The following is a 22,266-nucleotide window of genomic DNA, read 5'->3' as shown; positions in this document are numbered from 1 at the left end:
GGCATAATTAGCACGTGCCGAGAGTTCAGCTGCGTATAAACAAAGTAGGCGCTACCCAGACTGATTTCAGAGACGCCTGGCTAAGATTTCATCGAGAGTTTTATTTTGAATATACAGAAAAAACACAAATTGTTTTGTTTTTTATTTCTACCCGACGATATTTTCCCCCGTAATTACCCTTTGTATGGTTCTCATTTTACTTTTACCACACGATATCAATTTCCTGTTTATCGTAAGCACACGATCAAAATGCATGACAGCATGTAATAATGATCGAAAGATAATTCAGTCAACGATCTAAGTAAGAAATGTAAGAAGAAATAAATTTATTCACATTTAATTTGTTTAAATGATAAATTACTACAGTATATTGATTAAAATCTATACGATTTTTACACAGAAATTCAAGCAGTATTATAGTAAACACTCATGGAGGGTTGCATAAATTTTTGCAAAATTTCATATCAAATTTTCCAAAAAAAAACAACATAAATAGGGTGAAACGATGAATAGGGCGAGGTCCACGTGTCAGGAAAAAAAGTATCGACCTAATTTCCGAAAAATACGGTACTCGATAAATGACTTTCAAGTTTTGAGGAAAAATAAACAATACCTAAAATAACCATTCTAGATATTAAAAAATGGAAAACTGAAATTTAATTTTTTTTTGGCTCAAATCGTGTCTAAGTCATTTTAAATTACCAATTCGCAGACAATTTATTTTTGTTCATGTATCGTGTATACATGTACCAGGAACTACAAGCTTGTACCAGGAAAAAAAAAGTATTTTGATACAGAATTGTCTCTGGTTTTACAAATGTAGACATTTATATTGGAAAATATATAATGCTTCAATATAACAGTTTTGAATAATGTGTATTAAATTAACAGTAATAAAATATACAACTTTATTAAACTTGCAAACAAACATCATTAAACTTGGAAGGTGAAAATATTTAGATTTTCTAGACAGAGTGTAACAAGAAAGAACAGAGAATCCAACAGGGGGACCTTCTACATATATAATCCAACAGGGGGACCTTCTACATATATAATCCAACAGGGGGACCTTCTACATGAATTTCTAGCCAAATTTAGTATTCATTTAGCACACCATAGTTGAAAGTGTACTTTTCTGATCTTTTGTCCAATGTCCATCTGTTTGTAAATTCCTTACATTTTCAACTTCTACTGCAGGGCTACTGAAATTTTATATAGCATACCATCACTAAAAGCAATGTGTAAATATTTTATAAATGTATATAAACAAATTTTAAATATTCCCTAACGAGATTTTGAATCGTTGGTGAGATAACTCAGTCTCTCTACTATGTTATTGCTGGATGTTGTTTTTGTCCAACCTACTAAAAATCTTAATCATCAACGTGTTTGAATTGCTGATGAAAGAACAGAGAATATAACCAATATGTTATTTCTACATAATAATAACTTTGTTGGGGCTGATCGTGAACTTAGAAACTCGATAAACGACTGGAATGTGTCACAGATTCATGAAGCAATGCTACAGAAAAACATAGATTGGCAGTTCAACCCCCCAGCAGGATCCCATCATGGAGGTGTCTGGGAGAGAATCATCAGGACCATAAGAAAAGTGATGAACAGTGTTCTTCGAGAACAGATCCTAGATGATGAAGGACTCAATACACTTATGTGTGAAATAGAGGCCATAGCGCATTCTCAATGACAGACCAATAACCAAGAATTCCGATCATCACAACGACCTAGAGGCTTTGACACCAAATCATCTCTTGTTAATGAGACAACAGCCAAATTTACCGCTAGGTGTGTTTACGAAATCTGACAACTACTGCAGACGTCGTTGGAGGCAGGTTCAATATATGGCCAACCTCTTCTGGAACCGATGGGTGAAAGAATACCTACCATTACTGCAAGAGCGTCAAAAGTGGCACGAAGTGAAGAGGAACCTGAAAATCGGTGATGTGGTTTTAGTGGTGGATTCGAACTCTCCTCGTAATTCCTGGCCCATGGGTGTGGTTTTAGAGACTGTTCCCGATCGTTTTGGACTGGTGCGACAAGTTAAAGTAAAGACAGCAATGAACACTTTGATGCGTCCAATAGATAAACTGTGTCTTATTTTGGAAATGGACGAACCTTCTGTGTGATGTGTTATCAAACTTTCATTGTGCTTTTTCATATTTATTGCTTATCTAAGGCAACCTATGACATTTTATTGACACGGGTACTTTTTCAATGTGTATAATTTGATTATATATCAAGTATTATGATTTGTATAATTGTGTCACATAATGTTCCACAATTAGGGGGCTGGATTGTTATAGCCAATTTAACATTATATACATTTTTCTGGATTGAGTTTGAATTATAGAATATTCCGGATTTGGTTTTGTTATTAGGATTTTCCGCGGGGAACGAGCAGTTTAGATTTTTTCCTAGTCCCTGTGCTGAACACCATTTACATTAACCATGTTTAATATGTTTGTTTCTACGAGAGAAAACTTAGAAGTTGGTAAGTTAACATGAAATCTGCTTGTGTATTGTTTTGTGCAGAAAGTTATGTATAAACGATAGATATAAATGTGTAAACAAAAGTGTTCAACTGTGAAGATGTATTTTTAGTAACATGTTAGAATGTTGGCACAAGGGATATATCTAGAATGTTATATAAATTTAAAGCTATAAGTATCATCGTAGCATGTTTCTATTGTATGATATATCGGAATTTAAGGTTTCATTGTTTGGATGCGATGTTTTGTGCACTCTACCATAGGCGTACATATATATTCATTTTGAATTGTGTAATTTGCTAGTAGTACGAGTTTCGTTATATTTGCTAATTTACTAGAGCATATATATAAGTGAAAGTATTGTTTACAAGAACAGGGGCATATATATTTACTAGAGTCATATTTGTCATATGCTGAGTGTGTTTTGTTTGTTTATTCATAGCATCAAAACTTATGTATGTTTTCTTTGTTTTTCCAGTTAATCACATCTAGTCACATCACGTGTCATTACATCAAGTCACGTCATCATGTCGTAAATCATCATTCTAGTTATACAATGACTGAATAAAGATGTGCATTAGCAACAAGTTGACTCCTCCTTGATGGTAGTCAGTACAAGCAGTATATTGACGTGATTAAGCTAACAACAAAATATTTGTTTTTTTTACAGGAGAAAGACATGAAACCCATGTCTGAAACAGAAAAGCTGAAATTAACACAGCTCCAGCAACAAGCTGCACAATGGCAGCAGCAGCAAACTTGGACACAGCAACAAATGCATAGCTGGGGAACGGGAATGCAGCAACAAGGTGGCATGCAGCCACAAAGCAGCATGCCAGCACAAGGTGGCATGCAGCCACAAAGCAGCATGCCACAACAAGGTGGCATGCAGCCACAAGGCAACACGCCACAACAAGGTGGCATGCAGCCACAAGGCAACACGCCACAACAAGGTGGCATGCAACCACAAGTTGGTAATCAACCAGGAGGTATGCAACAGCAACTAAGCAGCATGCAACAGCCAATGGCAGGAACAAGTGGTGTGTAGTACTCGATAAAAACTCATTTTTAAAAGAAAAATTGTTGCCTACGTGAGGTATAAAAAACTGAAAAACTTTGTACTTTGTTTAATATAAAAGGTGCATGAATATAAAAACCGAAGTTTGATTTATTTATAGGAAATGTGCAACAGAAAATTGATGCTATTTTACAAGAAGAAAGAGAATTCAACGTACAGTACCAGCAGTGGAAGAAACAGTACGATGAATGGAGGGAACAAAATCAAAGTAACTATTGACAGTCACTTCATCAGTTGAAACTATGAATAGCTTTTTACATGTTACCGAATAACCGAATTAAAAAAAATGAAAGAATTTTTATGAAGTCTATATTTATGTGCAGGTTCCTATAAATGATTTCATTAAGTTTGCATCAATCTTAAAATTACAAGTGAAAGAAATTTTTTTTATAGACCATCCTAACAGGGAGCAGTTTCAGCAGTACGAGCAGCAGTGGATGATGTACCAGAAACAAATGGATGACAAAAGGGCCGACATTCAGCGACGGAAACAAACTCTGATGCAGGAACAGGGCCAGGTGTCTCCTCAGCAGGGTCAGCAGCAAGGTCAGTTTGGGGGACCTCGCCCTCCAGCTCCTCGAGGAGGAATAAACCAAATGCCAGGTCCCAGGGGGCCTCAGATGAACAGAGGAAGGCCTGATTTTCGACCAAGAGGACCTCAAGGGCAGTTCCGGCCACAAATGAATCAGGGACCTCGAGGAAACTTCAACAGTGGCTTCCAGGGAATGAGTCAAGAAGAAGATTATGAGGAGAAAGGGATGGATCTGGATGATGACTTGGAGGAGGAGGGGAACGCTTTGATGAACCAAGTTAATCAGGTTGAACCTCAAGGACAAAATATGGGAGGTCCCAGATCACCATGGTCAATGGGAGGGAACAACAAATTTGGAGGGCAGGAGCAGCAAAACTTTGGTCGAGGGATGGCTCGGGGTCAGAGGCCTCCAAGGGGAAGAGGGGGGAGAGGTAACCAGCGAGGAGGAAGAGGAGGTGGGGGAGGACCTGTCCCTTTGATGAGTATGAGCTTCAAAGACCAGGGAGGAGAGACCTACGAGGGACAGGGTGAAGGAGAGAAATATGACGATTCCTACGAGAGAAACCCTAATAATGTTCCTATAGGGCAAGGCAGAGGAGGGCCAAGGTTCGGATTTAACCGCGGTCAAGGAGATCCAAGACCTCGATTCCAGAAAAACAATCCCAACCAGCAGGGCTTCAACAATCCCAACCAGGGTCCGAGGTTTGGAGGGAGAGGCATGCAGAATCAGGGGCCAAGGTTTGGGTTCCAGGGAAATCAGCAGAATCTCCAGAGAGAGGGTTGGCATGGGGCGCAGGAGGAGGGCAGACAACAAGCGTGGCTTCAGAAACATCTACATGGAGGGGGCGGGGGAAACCCCCAGCATTCTGGCCCAGGGGACAGAATCAAGGCTGAGCCAGAAGACCAGTGAGTAATTTATAAGTGAATGGTCTAGTCTAATTCTATACATTTATTCACCACACAAGCAGATTATAGAGGTACGCCTAATTCTCTAGTACCATACCATTAAATTGTCCAGTCAAACTTTATTGATTGGTAAATACAATTCATCCACATCAGTGAATTTTTACAATTGGGCATCAATTTTAATGGGAAAATTTCCTACATTTTCTTATTGTGTAATATGGCAGTATACGTTTTATTGTATAGGTTTATTGGTGGAAGAAAGCATGAATTTATGGAACAATATCATAATATGATATATAATTAAGTTATTTTTTTCTTAGATTCGATGGCCCAAAGGATACCTCACAGGTTAGAAATTTTCATGTCAATAGAAAAATCTTGAAAAGATAAAGAGAAAATGTTTGATCTAATCCTTGTCATAAGATAAGTTAACAGTAGTAAAATATGAATTTAAAATTTCTATGAACTAAAAATAAAGTTGAATAACATTTTCACAGGGTGCTGATTCTTCAGAAATAGATGCGCTAAGAAAACAACAGGATACTCTTAATGAATTAAAAAAAATGGAACAAAAAACTGCTGAAAAAACTAGTGAGGAAAAGGATCAAGGAAATAACTCTGGACCCTCTGATTCAGTCAGTATTAAAACTGAGCCGAAATCTCCCTCAAAACAGTCAGATCAGAAGGGCACTGCCAAACCTGGGGACATACCAGCTGATGAACAACGAGAGGGAAGTTTAAGTAAAGAAAATCTGGGGCAGAAGCCTGGGCAACAAGATCTAAAAGGTCCAGGCATGCCTGGTCCAAATCAACATGGACCCAGAGGACCAGGACAAAACCAAGGGCCTGTGCCCAATCAGTTCAGCCCTAGAGGTCCAGGGCCAAATCAAGGCCTTAGAGGTCCCCGACCACAACAACCAGGTCCTAGAGGGCCAGGTCCTTTTCAACAAGGACAAAGACCCTCAGCTCCAGGGCAACATGGACAAAGGGGACCCTCTCCTCAACAGCAGGGTTATAATAATCAAGGTCAAAATGAAATGGGTCCCAGGGGACCTAATCAACATGGTCCAAGAGGACCTGGTCCAAATCAGCAGGGCCCAAGGGGTCCTGGTATGAATCAGCAAGGACCTAGGGGTCCAAATCAGCAAGGTCCTAGAGGGCCTGGTCCTAATCAACAAGGTCCTAGAGGGCCTGGGCCAAATCAACAAGGTCCTAGAGGGCCTGGGCCAAACCAACAAGGTCCTAGAGGGCCTGGGCCAAACCAACATAGACCAAGAGGTCCTGGTCCAACCCAGTCAGGATTTAGAGGACCTAGTCCAAACCAACAAGGTCCTAGAGGGCCTGGGCCGAATCAGCAAGGTCCTAGAGGGCCTGGGCCCAATCAGCAAGGTCCAAGAGGACCTGGCCCTAATCAACATGGACCAAGGGGTCCAAGTCCAAATCAACAGGGATCAGGAGCACCTGGTCCAGGACTGAATGAAAGAGATCAAGATCCAAATGAAGGACCTCAACAACCAGGGCCAAATCAGTTAATTGATGTGACAGAAGAATCTCACAACACAGGTCAAGAACAGGAATACACACAAGGTTTGTGTGCTATAATAAGGTATCACAACACTATTTTTTCGAAGGTTCACGTCAAAACATGGCTGAGTGAAAATAATTCCCGAGTTCCCCTTCGTTTTTAGGAGTTTTCCGCCAGCGACAGGGACTGTACTTTTTTTTGAGATAAAAAACAACATGTAAAATGCCTGATTTTCCCACCTTTGTAAAACTACGAGGTCACTTGAATTTTTGATGTCAGTTTTTTAGGCAGGGGTGTGAAAGGGCTCGGACATGATTTTCAAGCACATGTGTAACTTTGATGTAAACAAACTCTCGTGCCTTTGTGGATGGCTGTGTGTTTTTTGCTACTAAATTGGTAAGGAACAATTGTTTTAAAAGTTGTAAAGAGGAATTTACCCAGAAGTTTGTTTTAAACTTGCTACCCGTATCTAAAGTTGCGTAATTTTGGTAAGAATATATACGGTAGTAAAAATTAATAGTGTTGTGCAACCTGAAGGAAAATTGTTATGATGTGTTTTAAGTCATAAAGTGGAGTTTTTTGGCGTTCTATCGATGTGTGTAGATTAGAAATCACCAACAATGAGCCTTTGTGGCCGGCACCTCTCTTATTTTGCTGTCAATGGCGCATACAAAATTAGCCCAGATTTCCTCTGAAATTTCGTAGAACATCAAACAGCGACCCGATTATAGTGTATCGGACCGTCCAAACTGCCCCAAAATTATACAGCAGCTTATCCAGAAAGTTGGTTTTATCGTCGTAAACCAAAAAAGCTTTTATGTAATACGAATTTTGTGTAAAATGAGTTATTTAGACGCTTGTATGGTATACAGAATCTATAAAATTATGCCCATAAAACGCCAATATTAAAGTAAAATATGAATTTAGCTATGATCCAACACCCGCATTAGTTTTATTAGAACCTGACAATGCTAATTTATATGAAAATGCACGCCAATTCTTTAAAATTGAATAATATAACGGCAGTTTTTCAACCCCTCCCCCCAAAGGCAGGGTTCGCTAAACTTGTACATGTATATATTCTCGGGTCGTCATGATATCAACAAGTTTGCATTGTCTTGTGAATAAACATGCATATTTGCACAAATTAGAACCAAGAAAATCATTCAAAATTAACACGCCGTGAAATTACATACAGTATAACTTTTAACATATTTTCATAAATCAGAGGCCACCGCGAGCACCATGGTTTTAATAATCGCTCATAACTTTATGATATAGCTACAGAATTCAGTAAAACTTTCCACATGTGTTCCACAATAAATGTTTTTGTGTTTTCAGTTTTTATTTTAGCGAGTGTAAAATAATAGATTACTTGCAGGTATCACAACACTATTTTTTCGAAGGTTCACGTCAAAACATGGCTGAGTGAAAATAATTCCCGAGTTCCCCTTCGTTTTTAGGAGTTTTCCGCCAGCGACAGGGACTGTACTTTTTTTTGACTCAGAGATAAAAAACAACATGTAAAATGCCTGATTTTCCCACCTTTGTAAAACTACGAGGTCACTTGAATTTTTGATGTCAGTTTTTTAGGCAGGGGTGTGAAAGGGCTCGGACATGATTTTCAAGCACATGTGTAACTTTGATGTAAACAAACTCTCGTGCCTTTGTGGATGGCTGTGTGTTTTTTGCTACTAAATTGGTTAGGAACAATTGTTTTAAAAGTTGTAAAGAGGAATTTACCCAGAAGTTTGTTTTAAACTTGCTACCCGTATCTAAAGTTGCGTAATTTTGGTAAGAATATATAGTAAAAATTGCTAATAGCCAGTTGAAAATTGATCCTTGCTAATTAATTTCTGGGAGCAAGTAGACCTTTGATTTATCTCATACAGTGAAGAACACAGGTCCATGGCAATTATTATCTAGCTGAAGTTGAATCTCAAAAATATTCATTGCAGGCATGTACTGAATACATGGAAATATCTGCTCTAGTTTTATTTTCAGTCCTTTCGCCCTCGTGTTTGGTGGATAGTTTAAGAGTGTTAATTAAAAGAGTATCTATCTCTAACTGTGTTGTGGGGAATTCAGGGTGGGACAAAACTGTTTGCAAGTGTAGACGGGCGAAAAAACTCAAAGCAAAGATAACCCTGTATACTGTAAATCTTTGTCATCTTATGTGAATGATTCCACTGGCTTTCATCCAGCTGGATAAATTCTCAGACTTTTCCAAATCTTTGATTTATCAGGCATGAAATATTTGGTATTCTCTCTACAAAACCTGGTAAAAATGTGTGTATTTGGCTGGAAAATAGATACAATTGGGTAGTAAGTATAATGTTGAATGTTTGTAGAGGATGAGAATGCAGACAATGGCTGGCAGGCACCGTGGGGGCCAGGCTGGAGGGGGCGTGGCAGAGGGCGTAGACCTTACCGGGGGAGAGGTGGGGTTGGCCAGAGGGAGCCCTACCCTGCAGAGCAGAAAGAGGGACCCCCGGCGGATGACTATCCTGACCGGGTGGGACTGCCTGAGCAGCGACCTAGAGAGGTGAGAGAGGAAGGGTGTATGAGACAAATACAAGTGTAGATTCTGTGACTCGACATGCACACATAGAGAACTGTTTCAGGGGAAAAAATCCTTTAAATTCTGTTAATGTTTATAGTTAATGACTGACCAATCATATAGAAACATGATAGTATTTTGACCTTCTCTTCCAACATCTTTTTTGTCTAGTTTGTAATGCATGTTTACCTCTATTTTATGAATCTTGATTGGTTTTATTTGGTCAGCTGATGTTGATGTTGTCTAGATGTGTCCTATGTTGAATGTGAATGCTTTCATGAGCACTGGTGGTTTATTACAGGGCTATTATGACAGAGAGCGAGAGCCATTTGGTGTAAGTCAGGCCTAGAAGCAATCCTAGACACAGATAACTCCTCAGTCAAACTGAATCAACATGATTTTAAATGTTTCTGATAAATTGAAAAAAAAAAAAAGATTAAATACAAGTGTTAACCTTCAGTATTTCTCAGAAACTAAATACTTTGTGAGCACTTAATGTTATTATCAAATATCAAATGAATTTCTTCAGAACGAGGTTGGGTATTTTTCCTGATTCAGATTTGTGGTACATGTATCTGAAGATTTTCTTGTTTATTTCCAGGACTATGGCTGGCACGACCGCAGAGCAGATCCTTATTATGAACGACGAGACCCGTACTATGACCGATTTGATCCCTACCCCAGGCGATATGACCCGTACGACAGACCCCCTCCCCCTCCCGATCCTTACGACCGCCGCCCTCCTCCACCCCCAGACCCCTTTGACAGGAGGCCCTACCCAGAGCCGTACAGGTTAATGTCTTTTTTTTCTCTTTGATTAATATCATAACCATATAATCATTAATATACACAACAAGTAACCATACAATATCACCATACATATGATTCTACAAGGAGATAATAAAATACAAATAAATCTAGAAATTTATGCCGTTTGATAACACTTTGCTTTTATGATTCTACAAGGGGATAATAATATACAAGGCATGTAAATCTAAAAATTTATACAATTTGATAGCTACAGGTTAATGTCTGACTTATACCGGTAATCAGTAGAAAGTTCTTTAATTCAATGGTTCAATAGATATTGATTTTTTGAAAAGACTTGCATTATTATTGTACTTGTAGCAATCTGATTAAAATCAGATCCTTTGATCTGTTCATGTAGATTGCTACACAAGGCGATCTACGTGAGCGGTTTAAAGGATCTGATTTTAATCAGATTTGCTCTTATAAAAGTGTCAGAACAATTCTAGACATGAAATAAGAACATGTAAAACGCACATTACCAGGGTACACTGTAAGAGTTCTTGGATGATGTACAGCAATATCCGTCCTACCTGATAATTCATCAGTTTGTTCCACGATACTTTGTTGTGTTGTGTAAATCTTAGATCATGTATTTTTTTATTAGCATTTAATTATGCACATGCTAGTAGTTCTCGATTTTAGTTTGACATAAATCAGTAACGTTTTTTTTTGTCCCCTGGTTTCACTGTTTTCTATTTTTGATATTTTAGTCGACCCTATGATTATGGCAGAGATTATTACGACGCGTATCGACCCCCACCCCCAGTCGAGGATCGACCTTTCCAGAAACCAGAGGTCATTGATCATGCTCACAAGTCATCAGGGGATTTCCTGCCTAGAGGTATTCAACTGGCTTGTAATGGTTTGTGGCATTCATTGATGTCAAAGTGAAGAATATTCTGAGCTGGGAGGGGGGATGTGGGCAATGTTTTGCCTTGGCATAATTCTCAAAATATTTTTGGAGATGTTATTTGATTTTTGATTCATTCACCAAAATATTTTAAATTTCTGTTATGCAGTATCATTGGAAAATGTTGATTATTGAATAAACATGTTTTTTAGTGCTTGAATTATGCTAATATTGTCCCATTTATAGCGCCAGAAACCCCTTATGTGGCCCCACAGACTGTCATAGACTATGGTCACGGACGGTCAACAGAGGAAAAAGAAAGTAAGTAATCATTGTTTGGAATAATTACGTAATAATTATATAATTTATATCAAAAGGTTAGTATATAATTTAGCATAAAACCTGTTATCAAACTTGTTATACAAAGAAAACACTAGACAAGCTCATTTTTATTTTTTCTTATTGGAAACTTTGTTCTTTGTCATGAAGACATGCAATAAAATGTCCGGCAGTTAATTATTTAGCAAAATTTCTTCTAGCATGAACATAAAATTAATATATGGAACATCAATCACAATGTGGTCTACAAGATTTAAGACTTTTGTGTATCTTTTATAGGACCACCTTCAGCTACAGACAGAGACAGAGACAGGTTAGCCATACAAACAACAGCTACAGAACCTCTAATGATATTGTTATATACCTTTATTTTACAAGTATAAACTCAAAAAGATGACAATGCAGGGTAATCAAGTGGTCCACAAAGACATAAGACTCGTCTGTCTATTTCAGGTTCCGGGATCCGGGGTCCTACAGAAGTCCGAGCCACGACCGGAATGTCCATGAGCCGCGGATCGAGGTGGTGAAGGTGGAGGACCTCCTGATATTACCTGGTCGCCGCACACGCCCGCCGCAGATCGTGGTCATCCTACGGGGACTCCCCGGATCAGGGAAAACCTACGTCGGAAAACTCGTCAAAGTATGTTAATTTTGGTAGAAAAGTCTTCAAAGTGTGTGGTGTTATATTAAAGGCAATCTGACTGTTTGAAATAAAAATTTATATTATTTTTATTTTAAAGTACACATCGACTTTTGTATCAATCTTGTTGCCAGTAGTAGTAAAATTTGATATGAAGAAGTGTCATAACAGCAGTTTTATTATCCTTGGTTTTTGTAGCTTTTATTTACTAAGTTGATTTGCAAGTTTTACATTTGTCATGGTGTGTTGATAGGATAAGGAGGTACAGCATGGGGGAGGGGCCCCGCGGATGTTATGTCTGGACGATTACTTCATGACAGAGGTCGAGAAGACGGAGAAAGATCCAGAGACCGGCAAAAAAGTCAAGAAAAAGGTAAGAATTTACCTGAGGAGATCCAGTGGGCAGGAAAAGTGAACCTTGATAATTAATGGTATGTGAATCAAAAGATCACATAGAGCATGTGTATTGAAGACGACCAAGAACTGGTATGTTATAAAGTAAGCATAATTTATAATGGTTGGATATTCTTAGCTCAAAAAGACAGATCAAACAAGTAAAATAGAATATACACGAGTAAATTGTGTGTTGTTTTCTGTTTTAATTTTACCTGAGGTTGTGTTGTGTTTTACCTGAGGTTGTGTGTTGTTTTACCTGAGGTTGTGTTGTGTTTTACCCAGGTTCTGGAGTACGAATATGAGCCCGAGTTAGAGGTCTCGTACAGGCAGAATATGTTCAAAAGTTTCAAGAAAACCATTGATGATGGCTTCTTCCCCTTCATCATTGTGGACGCAGTCAATGAAAAAGTCAAACACTTTGAGGAGTTCTGGAGTTATGCCAAGTCTAAGGGATTCCAGGTAACACTGTCTGATAGGTATCTACCTGTACTGTATGTACTTACCTGTATGTACCTTTACTTACCTTTACCTGTGTCTTTTCTTCAGGTGTACATTGCTGAGATAGAGGCTGATATAACAGCGTGCTCCAAGCGAAACACACACCACAGATCCATGAAAGACATTGAAAAGGTTGGCACATTTGTTCTTGTATTCAAAATTTCACCAAATATAAGTGGGTTAATATATACTGTAGAAGCAGAAATATTCGTTGATGATTTAATTTCGTTATTTTCGTTGGCAGAATGAATCAACTAAATTAAATCCATGACGAACTTTTAAAACAAGTCTCAATAAATACAGAGTTGATATGTAATACACTTTAGGGATAAGGATATGACGAATTTAAATGCCAACGAAATTGTATAGGGTTTATAAACAACGAAATTTTACCCCAACGAAAATATATGCTTCTACAGTATATGAAGCAATTAATATTTTATCCACAGATTAAGAAGTACTGGGAGGAGACACCTCGCCATTACCTGAGGCTGGATGTCCGAGCTCTTCTCCAGGAGGACTCCATTACTGAGGTAAGACACTAGGTGCTTGAACACTGTTAGAGGAACAGTTCTAATACTTTTTGACAGATAGAATGATGAATGATTAACTGGAATATCCTTGTATGACATAATTTGTAAGCAATTTAAATATTCTTAACATTGAAAAAAGACAAAGATATATAGAAATAGATACTTTATTAGATTATATCATTCATTTTTGGAATTAAATTACATGTTTGGAGAAACACTATATATACTTTATTCAGAGTAAACTTACATGTGTATTAACAGGTGATTCAATATGTATCCTGTATTTGATAATTGTTTTCCATCAGTTTTTTGTCCTTTAACTGGCATATAAATTTGAAACATATACAATTCTTTAGTGAGTCAAAAATCTATTTATTTTTTTTCATCCATAGGTGGAAATGGAGGACACGGAATCAAATACGTCGGAGAAACGTCGTAAAACAGAGAGTGACGAGGAGGAGGATCTAAAGATAGGCGGGGTAAGTATCGGTGTGAGGCGCGGTATCTCTTCGCTGTTTGTTGTCATTAATGATTACGTTACAGGGCACCAGCACGGCGGTCAGCGTCGGTGAGTCGAGCTGATTTTATTTCTTTTATTATTTTGTTAGAGCTAGTGTTGTTTAAACTGGCATTGAAATTCTGTATTTTAGAAAACTTGGTACAGAACTCAATGGAGGTATGAGACCCAATTTTGTAAAGTTATTTACCGTCCGACCACTGAATTGCTGTTTATGAGAATAGAATTAGTTGGATTTCTCCAACCAGTTCCGAATTTTATAACCCCAGAATATGGTTTCAAAACAATCCATTCTCAGTGACTTCCCTTGTCCATAAATTCCTCAGATACCACTTTGCAGTATAATAGCTATTGCATTCATTTGGTGCAATAGTATATACAAGTTTTTGTATACAGAATTTTTTAGTTAAGTCAACTGCATAATGCAGTGCAGAGAGTCACAGATATCAAAACGGATAAAGTGAGAGATGGGAGCTAATTAAACTGCAGAAGGAATGGTATGCAAGAGTACAAAAAATATCAATTTGGTGTAAATTGTAAATTTTCCATATTTTGCATGACAAATATATATACCGGTACTGGCATACACAAGTATGTAGTATATACAAAAGTATCTGCATGATGGCTGTAATGTATGCACTGGTAGTTTGGAAAGTCCTGTTTCATAAGAAAATAAAAAATTATAACTCTTGGTAAACATACCTTGTTGGTCTGAAAAATCAGTATATTTAGAAATTGAATTGTTAATAATGGACCAGTGTCGGTATTCAAATATTAATATCAAAGATTGATATGTTTGAATGCTCTACATATTTATTACTTTTATGAACGTAATTGAGTTTCTGTTAAATGCCTGAAATAAAAAAATAACGACAAGATGAAGTTGGGGGTTTTGTGACTGATAGTTTTTATATGAAAGTCAATCAGTTACTTGTTAATGTAACATGAATGAATGTTTCATGTGTGTGTTAACAAAAATTAGCAAACTGTCATTGAAAAAACTAAATATTTTCAGAAGTTCATTTTAATTTTAAGAAACAATTACATGAATGAAATTGAAAATCTAGTTTTCTGATTGAAGTACAAACTGGTTTTCGGTTTTTTATTTATAACTGCCTATTGGTATCACTGAAATTTTCCAATGTCACTTAGAGCTGTGTGTCAGTGGGATAAGATGGGAGGGGCACAGTCCAAACTACAGATGGATTGAATGAGAGGGGATAAAATGGAAGGGGCACAATCCCAACTACAGATGAGTGGGAGGACAAACAATGTGATGGTTTGATATGAGTGGGTGAGATTATACTGTGGGTGGGTAGGGAGGAATGTTTTGGTCAAATTAATGTGGCTGTATTTGAGGGTGGGACATGACAAACTAGAGTGTGGCTTGTGTTGGGTGGGATTTGGATGGAGCTTAGAGGAGAGTGAAAGCAAGAGCAGTGTATCTGCTATTACAAATCACATCAAAATCAAAAGTCCATCATTGTATATATGACAAAATATTTCATTGAATTCCAACATACTGATTTTCTATGATCTTGTGTTACTCGTGATTTTACTTCTAACATAAGCTAAATGAAACATGATTATTAAGTTTTTGTTTTACAAGTAGAAAGTGGGTGGGATTTTGCCAGTATTTTACATGGGTCAATGGGTGGTGAATTCAAAAGTAGCTGTAGACTTAGTTTGTCATTTATATCCTAAATTCATTTTTCTGTGCACTGATGACAACTGCAGTGCCTGGGTTTCCATGTTCACGTGGGGAGAATTAAACTGTAATACAGACAGCTTAATTCTCCCTGATATATTTTGATCGTTAACTGCATGACTATATATGTGTTTTTGATTTAAAGAAAAGGGTAAAAGTTGTGGGAGGGTGTATATAATTGGTACCTTCAGGGAGGGATATGTGTGTGAATTCTGTAAGTTTCTGGTGAGTGATGGACTGTTCTACATGTACCTAAGAGAGACCACCACTTTTGTGTGTTAACCTGATGGACTCTTCCATCAGCAACACACCTGTCAGGTAGACAGATCTCAGGTGATAATACTAGCTGATTTATATCATTACCATGACAAAAGCACAACTTATCTTTATTTTGTCAAAGTAAATATCAAGTTGTATCATGAATTTTGCATAGCTTAATACTGAACAGAACTGAGGAACTTAAGAGGCCCAGAAAAGGTAGAGTATGACACACGATACAGACGGCTCAGATTATTGTCCATGCTCATGTTAAACCTGATGATGACTTTTGTCTTTTCCAGGGTTTTTGCTAATTTTGACTGAAGCAGGAGTTACCTCTCTTTGTTCACACTGATTCCTCTGTTTTATAGGTGCATATTAAGAAAAGCAAGTGGGAAGTGGGAACTGAGGAGGAACTCGGTAAGTGGTTTATATAGACAACCAATAAATCATTATATAATCTCTTCACTAGTGAGATACAGAGGAAGAAGGGAATTGGTAACGGTAGATGCCTATTGTAGACTCTCTATATAATATATTGTAATTATCAATAAGATGTCTTATTGACTAGACAGTTGACCTTTTCAGACAAGCTGGACGGTCTGGTCCACCAGAAGAAGAGGAGGCCAGCCACCCCTGTATCCATTGACGATTTCCTAGGAGAGTATTACTCCAAGCCTCTGGCCCCTGGGCAGAAGAGGGTCAGTACAAAAAGCCACACCCGAAATCTACCCCTCTCCCACCACACGCACCCTTAATTTACCCCCCCCCCCCCCTACCACACGCACCCTTAATTTACCCCCCATCCCCCATGCCCACCACCACACACATACTGGGAAAACATTGAGCCCTGAATAATTTAGCTCAATAACAGAAACTATCGTAAATTACAGCTACAAATTGCATTAAGCGCATTTAAACGACTGTTAGCCCTGAAACAGGTGTGAATTGCTGATTGTAATGAGATAATGGAGTGGTTTTGTGTATTTTTGAGCAGGTGCGCTGGGCAGATGTGGAGGAGAGGAAGGAACAGCTCCGTCGGCGTGAGATCGGCTTCGTGGTCGGTCAGACCCAGAGAGACTGGGAGAGGATCACTGATGATACGTTCGCTGACAGACAGCTCAACAGAACTAAATACATATAACACAATAAAATCAATTCTACTTAAAAAGGTACTTCAATAAGCCTCTTTGTTTAATTACATGTAAATAGTAACGATCCGCTACCGGCATTATTCGTCTCCACCATACGTGATGGGTGGGCGTGTTCGTCAGGTGACCACGTGTGTCACTGTACTGCTGTTCTTGTGCAATAAACCGATTTACAGGAACAAGTTTTCTACCAAGTAAAACTTTGAAGTCTCCTGAGAATGAATCTCATTTATATACAGACTAACAGAAGACTACGTATATGTAGTTCAAAGTCATGTTATTTTACAATTCTCATTAAAACAAACATCATTTAAAATGGCTGACGTAAGCAGTGAATCTTTGACCCTTAATGTACGCCCTCACCCTATTCATCCCCTCCCCCCGATGGTGTGCCCACTCCCCTGAGATGTAAAGAAACAATTAATAGTTTATGCTGCAACTTTCTGTAATAAAGTTATGTACTTCCAGACGAAAGAAGTGGAATGTTGTCTGAGCAATGTGAGAGTGTTGTAATGGCGCAGTATAACAGATGTAATATTGATGGCCAGTTAAACAGCCTTCTTTATATCCGTATCAACTGTCATCACACCGCCATTAAATCACATCATACCTTATCATATCCAAAGACTTTGTTTATGCCGCATTATTAGATAACTTGAAGAGAGACTCGGGAATAAACATTTATAAATATTGTCTTCAATATCAAAAGGCGCGTGCGTGCTGTTCGCCATTTACGCGGAGTTCTCGTCGACAGGAGTTTGGAGATGGAAGAGTGATATGGACTCCCCGAGACTCATATCGCCCGATTTATTAGCCCGCCTCGTCTAGGAAGAACTCAAGGATCTGTCTGAGGATGACGCGATCTTACCGTGTAGAGATGAATGAAGTGTATAGAGAGATAATTAATGGACTTACGATGATGTATCCACTGCTAGCGTTGCGTAACAAATTGCTGATCGTTTATATACAACGATAATTCTGAGAGGTACCTTTTGTTTGCACCGATCTGAATCAAGCAGAGGCACTTCTGGTGCGTGGTAACCTTCTTTATCACAGAGAGAGAGAGAGAGAGAGAGAGAGAGAGAGAGAGAGAGAGAGATGTATTATGTGATCCCATTGTTTATTGAGTACAAAGAGATCAGCTTCCATTGTAGTCCTCGAATGAGTGTATGGTGTCACTTTGGACACGCCTTCCAAGGAACAGAGTCTTCTTTTTCCGCAGACCACCCGCAATCCGATATCTGCTCTTTCCGCTCGGCAGTGCCCGCTGTAATCTGCTCGCATGCATTTAGTTCTCACGTAATGCTGCTCACTTTCTCATTGAGTTGAATTAGAGGCGATTGGGACAGCAATGAAACCGTCTCTCGGCACACCGCGCTTTTTTGTTGAGTTGTGCCATTCAGGGGTGATTTACGAGTGTATAAACTTAGATAAGTATATTTCTATTACAAGAAGTAATTATTTTGCCATCGCTGCTCTGTTCATAAATCTGGCGTGGTGAGCGCGCTGCCGACAGGTGCGCGTTCTGACGTCTACGTTCACCGACGCGCCGTTCGCGCACCGAGAGAGAGCCTTAGAATGGAACCTCTCTCTATCACCAGTTTAATTAAATATGATGGTCTTTAAGTATTCCTTTTCGACGTGTTTTGTCGCGCTTTAAATTTATTGACTCTCGTTTTCAATTTTCCATCAATATTGGAATGTAATCAAGTCACTTGTTTATTGAAGATGAACGACTGTTAGAGAAAATTCTTCAAATACACGTTTAGTCATTCTTTTAAGAATCCTGTGTAGTGTTTATATTCCCTGAAATTAGATTCATTGTGTGTATTTATCGTGATTAAATCTTGACTCCAAGTTCCACAGCTGCTTGTTACAATTGGAGTCTGTTTCGTCTTTATGAGGCGTCCCTCGCTCCCCCACTCCCACTAAATCCTCATCTACAGCTTTATTACCGTGCACTTAGGAAATAATTTCACACTCTGGCCCTCTGTCGTTCTGGAGTTTCTCTAAAATGGCCGTGTTTATACAGGCAAGTAAACGTTGATACGGGGAACGCTTTAATCTCGATGGTCCGATACATCTGCGAAGTCTTTAGCGGCTCATTAATAAATCACGCCAGGGTCTATATCATTACGTCGGTGACGCCGACATAGCGGCGGAGGTGCACTAATGGCGTGATTCGCCGGAACTGGAGTGAGGAGGCCTCTATTCTGTGATCCACACGTCCCAGAAATTGGCTCGATAAATCAAAGAAGTGTGCTAGTCAAGTAAAGAGAGCTTTCTTCTGCAAGAAGTGGATCATTAAGGCATTTTTGGGATTGGTGTTTGTATTATGGTGATAAGGGAGAGTCATTGGTAATGTTCCTAGGGGCTGACGGGAAAACATGGTGTCTACAGTCGGCGCATAAATCTCCCTCTTCTACCGAGCCCGACTTACCGGGACAGAATGCTGTTTGTTTTATGCTAATTGATTGACAATTCCTGGACACCGTTTTCTTTGTGTACTTATGATTGGAACCAATCAAATTGCAGTACATGGGCGCCAAATGAATAATCAAAGCCCTGGGCGAAAGAGCCACATAACTCTCTACCTTATTTAATAGTTTCATTGTGAACAGTTCTTACAAATTTGATTTAAAGTTTAAACTAGGATGTACGAGATTTTTATGACTTAAAAATAAAGATATCGAAAGCAAGTATCTTTTAAATCACAATAAACTCTTTTCCTAAATAATGTCCATGTACTGGAAATACATCTACCATAAAATTCAATGTACTGGAAATACATCTACCATAAAATTCTGACTGCCGCGTTGATAGTATAACCGTGTACCAGGTACTATATGGAGGATGAGTTTACTTTATTTTTTTTTTTAAATAAATTATTCTGAAACAATTTTATTATTTTATAAAAAGCAGTTCCTCTTAATAAGCTGGTATTTTCTGTTTTGTAGGAGGAATTTTTAAATCTGCATTATAAGCGGACTTTGAAGCCAGTGTGCTGACTGGGTTAATGAGAGAGCCACATGTACTTAGAAGTTTGACTGTGATGTGAAGAAGAGGGTGCGACAAACTGGTGCCGAGACCTCTGACTGTTTTGTATATGAATCAGATTTTCATCCTAGATGTACAGATATCGTGCGACGATTTAAGCCTTAAAAAGGTTGTCCTCGGCTCCAGATTTTAATTGTTTTTAATGCTTCATGTTTTTTAGTTGTGTTGTTCATAGACTGTCTCTTGTTGTATATCAATAAAGTATGTACGCCATCGTTTGATCAGCCTCTTGGAAAATTTGTGAATTTGTCAGTGTTTTCAGATCAGTCTATCTTTTCAAAGATTCTTGGATGATTTTAGTCTGATCATGACACTCTATCAGAGACTGGAATACATAAACGGATCACAGTTAATTGTATAAGACTTCTTAATATTCAAAGTTTTCATTATCACTGTCTTCCCCGTGTACTTCGATTACCAACACGTTACTTCATTTTACAATATTTGAAATCTGCCATCGCGCGCAGACCGGAAAAATAAACCCGAGATCACGTGTTTTCGATGGAAAAGACACTCGTTAACGCAAAAAGAGGAATTTCCCTTAAATCAATGAAGGGACGTTCGTTATACAACAAGTATTTCTCATTTTAAGAATTTGTATGCATTGGCTTTATGTGTATACCGTGCGAGTGGGTGAACCTCTATTTCACTAACTTAATGTTATTGGTTTGCGTCAATATTTGGTCTCAGATACACGTGTATTATCTTTCACAATCGGGTGAGCCAGGGATATGGTGTCAAGAAATTATTCGTACATAATTGGTTCATTACTTTTGTTTCTGTAGTAAGATTAGTATTAATATTCCATAGATAATATTAGTGGAATCATATAGCATTTAATTTGTAAAAGAACACTAGTAATTTCCTATTCAATCAGAGATCCAGAATGTCTTTTCTTAGCATCACGTACAGACCGCCAAACATCTATATTGGTACGTTATCAAATGTACATTTCTGTCAAGTCATGCTCAAAGGAGAAAGAAAAACTAAATACATTATGGTTGTTGATTTAGAAAAACATACGTCCATTTAGTCGGTAAGTAGTGTGGAATAATCTTTTGTCCGGGCGAGGGGGTAAAAAGAGACGTAATTGTGTGCATTGGAAACCTCTACCAGAAGCAATTGCTTCTCATGTTAACACATAATGGTTAGTGGGTTCACTACGGATTTGTAAGTCATGAGTTCGAATCCCGCTGAGGATCTTAAAATTTTCACATTTCAAATTTTTTTAAAGTGGTTTTTTTTGTCGTAGTTTATACTGTAGTTTATACGAGAAATAAAATCGCGATTTCCGAAATTTTATCTTAGTTTCATGTTGTTTACATGTGTCCCAAAATTAAAAGCGAGATTTTAGAATTTGCGAGACGAGCTTCTCGCGATTTTACGCGGATATTAATTCCTCGCGTTTAATTATGAATTTACTGTACTGTAATATTTGAAAATTCTAAACCAATGAAAGTAGTTCGCTTATAATCTTCTTTAAGTCACATTATATCAACAGATGTCCCATACCACCATAAAAAAAAGCCAGATACAGAACTCACAATTTTTTTTGTATATACAAGGTTCGTATATTGTTTTGTTTACATATATATTTCTGAGTTGAGAAAACGTTTAAAACAAAATCAGAAATAATTAACTCTAGAAACTGTTTAACTATGTTCATGATAAGTTTCCACATAGAAAATCGGCATTTGTAAACAAACACAGGACTCGAACAAAGAATTGTGAGCTGGATACCTCGTGAAATGCTCGACAGCAGATATCTAAATGTGACTGAACATTAGAAATATTTGTGAACAAAATAAAATGAAATAATGAATTTGAATTTATAACATTAAATCAATTTAAGTTTTAAGAAATGTTTCACTTTCTTTGTTTTTAATTAATATTTGAAATTTTATGATTCATGGAAAATTTAAATACAGTGTTTAACCGTGATAAAATGTATACAATAATACTACAGCAAGGTTGTATACAGTGATTTTTAAGAGAGAGTGATATAGGAAAATATTTTAAGATTTAAATACATAGCATGAAATAGTTGGATTTTTTTCTGTATTTAAAGTAGATCCAGTGTTCTGTGATGTCACACTTTTTTGTAAAACTTTGAATTCTTTAAAAATTGTGCAAGCTAGTTTTATTTATTCTATGTGAATATAATCACATGGATGTAATTAGAATTATTGGTAGGTTCAAGATATTTTCGCACTTAATTTTATCCTAAATTTCCAAATTTTTATACATCTTATCTATGCAAAGGGGAAATAATTCTTTTTCTGACTTTTCTCTCAGTTGTATGGCTAAATGCTATAGTTTTTCTTATTCCAACGATTAATTTAAAAACATTTTTGTAATTTTAGTTTTCTGATAAAGTTGACATTAAAATTAAACAAGAAAA

The 22,266-nt window shown here is 37.7% G+C and overlaps 1 protein-coding gene across 2 annotated transcripts in view; it reads left to right on the top strand.

Annotated features, from left to right (window-relative positions):
* The window catches only part of LOC128177421 (YLP motif-containing protein 1-like), a 36,689-nt gene extending 16,606 nt beyond the window's left edge, over positions 1–20,083 (top strand). Inside the window, exons 2-22 of one of the 2 annotated variants that reach the window (XM_052844130.1) lie at positions 3,178–3,547; positions 3,686–3,793; positions 3,979–5,023; positions 5,344–5,371; positions 5,521–6,610; positions 8,900–9,093; positions 9,410–9,442; positions 9,710–9,900; positions 10,629–10,759; positions 11,015–11,089; positions 11,387–11,420; positions 11,561–11,747; positions 12,001–12,120; positions 12,426–12,602; positions 12,690–12,773; positions 13,091–13,174; positions 13,567–13,653; positions 16,029–16,077; positions 16,246–16,358; positions 16,655–16,829; positions 19,766–20,083. In XM_052844130.1, the coding sequence (XP_052700090.1) occupies positions 3,178–3,547; positions 3,686–3,793; positions 3,979–5,023; positions 5,344–5,371; positions 5,521–6,610; positions 8,900–9,093; positions 9,410–9,442; positions 9,710–9,900; positions 10,629–10,759; positions 11,015–11,089; positions 11,387–11,420; positions 11,561–11,747; positions 12,001–12,120; positions 12,426–12,602; positions 12,690–12,773; positions 13,091–13,174; positions 13,567–13,653; positions 16,029–16,077; positions 16,246–16,358; positions 16,655–16,801 (4,347 nt within the window). In that variant the 3' untranslated portion in view covers positions 16,802–16,829; positions 19,766–20,083. The remainder of the gene's footprint in view (positions 1–3,177; positions 3,548–3,685; positions 3,794–3,978; positions 5,024–5,343; positions 5,372–5,520; positions 6,611–8,899; positions 9,094–9,409; positions 9,443–9,709; positions 9,901–10,628; positions 10,760–11,014; positions 11,090–11,386; positions 11,421–11,560; positions 11,748–12,000; positions 12,121–12,425; positions 12,603–12,689; positions 12,774–13,090; positions 13,175–13,566; positions 13,654–16,028; positions 16,078–16,245; positions 16,359–16,654; positions 16,830–19,765) is intronic. The other variant, XM_052844132.1, reaches the window with a different exon arrangement.
* Positions 20,084–22,266: the final 2,183 nt, after the last annotated feature.

Source organism: Crassostrea angulata, chromosome 3 (assembly GCF_025612915.1).
Source record: "Crassostrea angulata isolate pt1a10 chromosome 3, ASM2561291v2, whole genome shotgun sequence".
In the NCBI taxonomy this organism is placed as follows: Eukaryota; Metazoa; Mollusca; class Bivalvia; order Ostreida; family Ostreidae; genus Magallana; species Magallana angulata.
The sequence above is the reverse complement of the archived record's forward strand: the minus strand, read 5'-3'. Positions and strand labels throughout refer to the sequence as shown.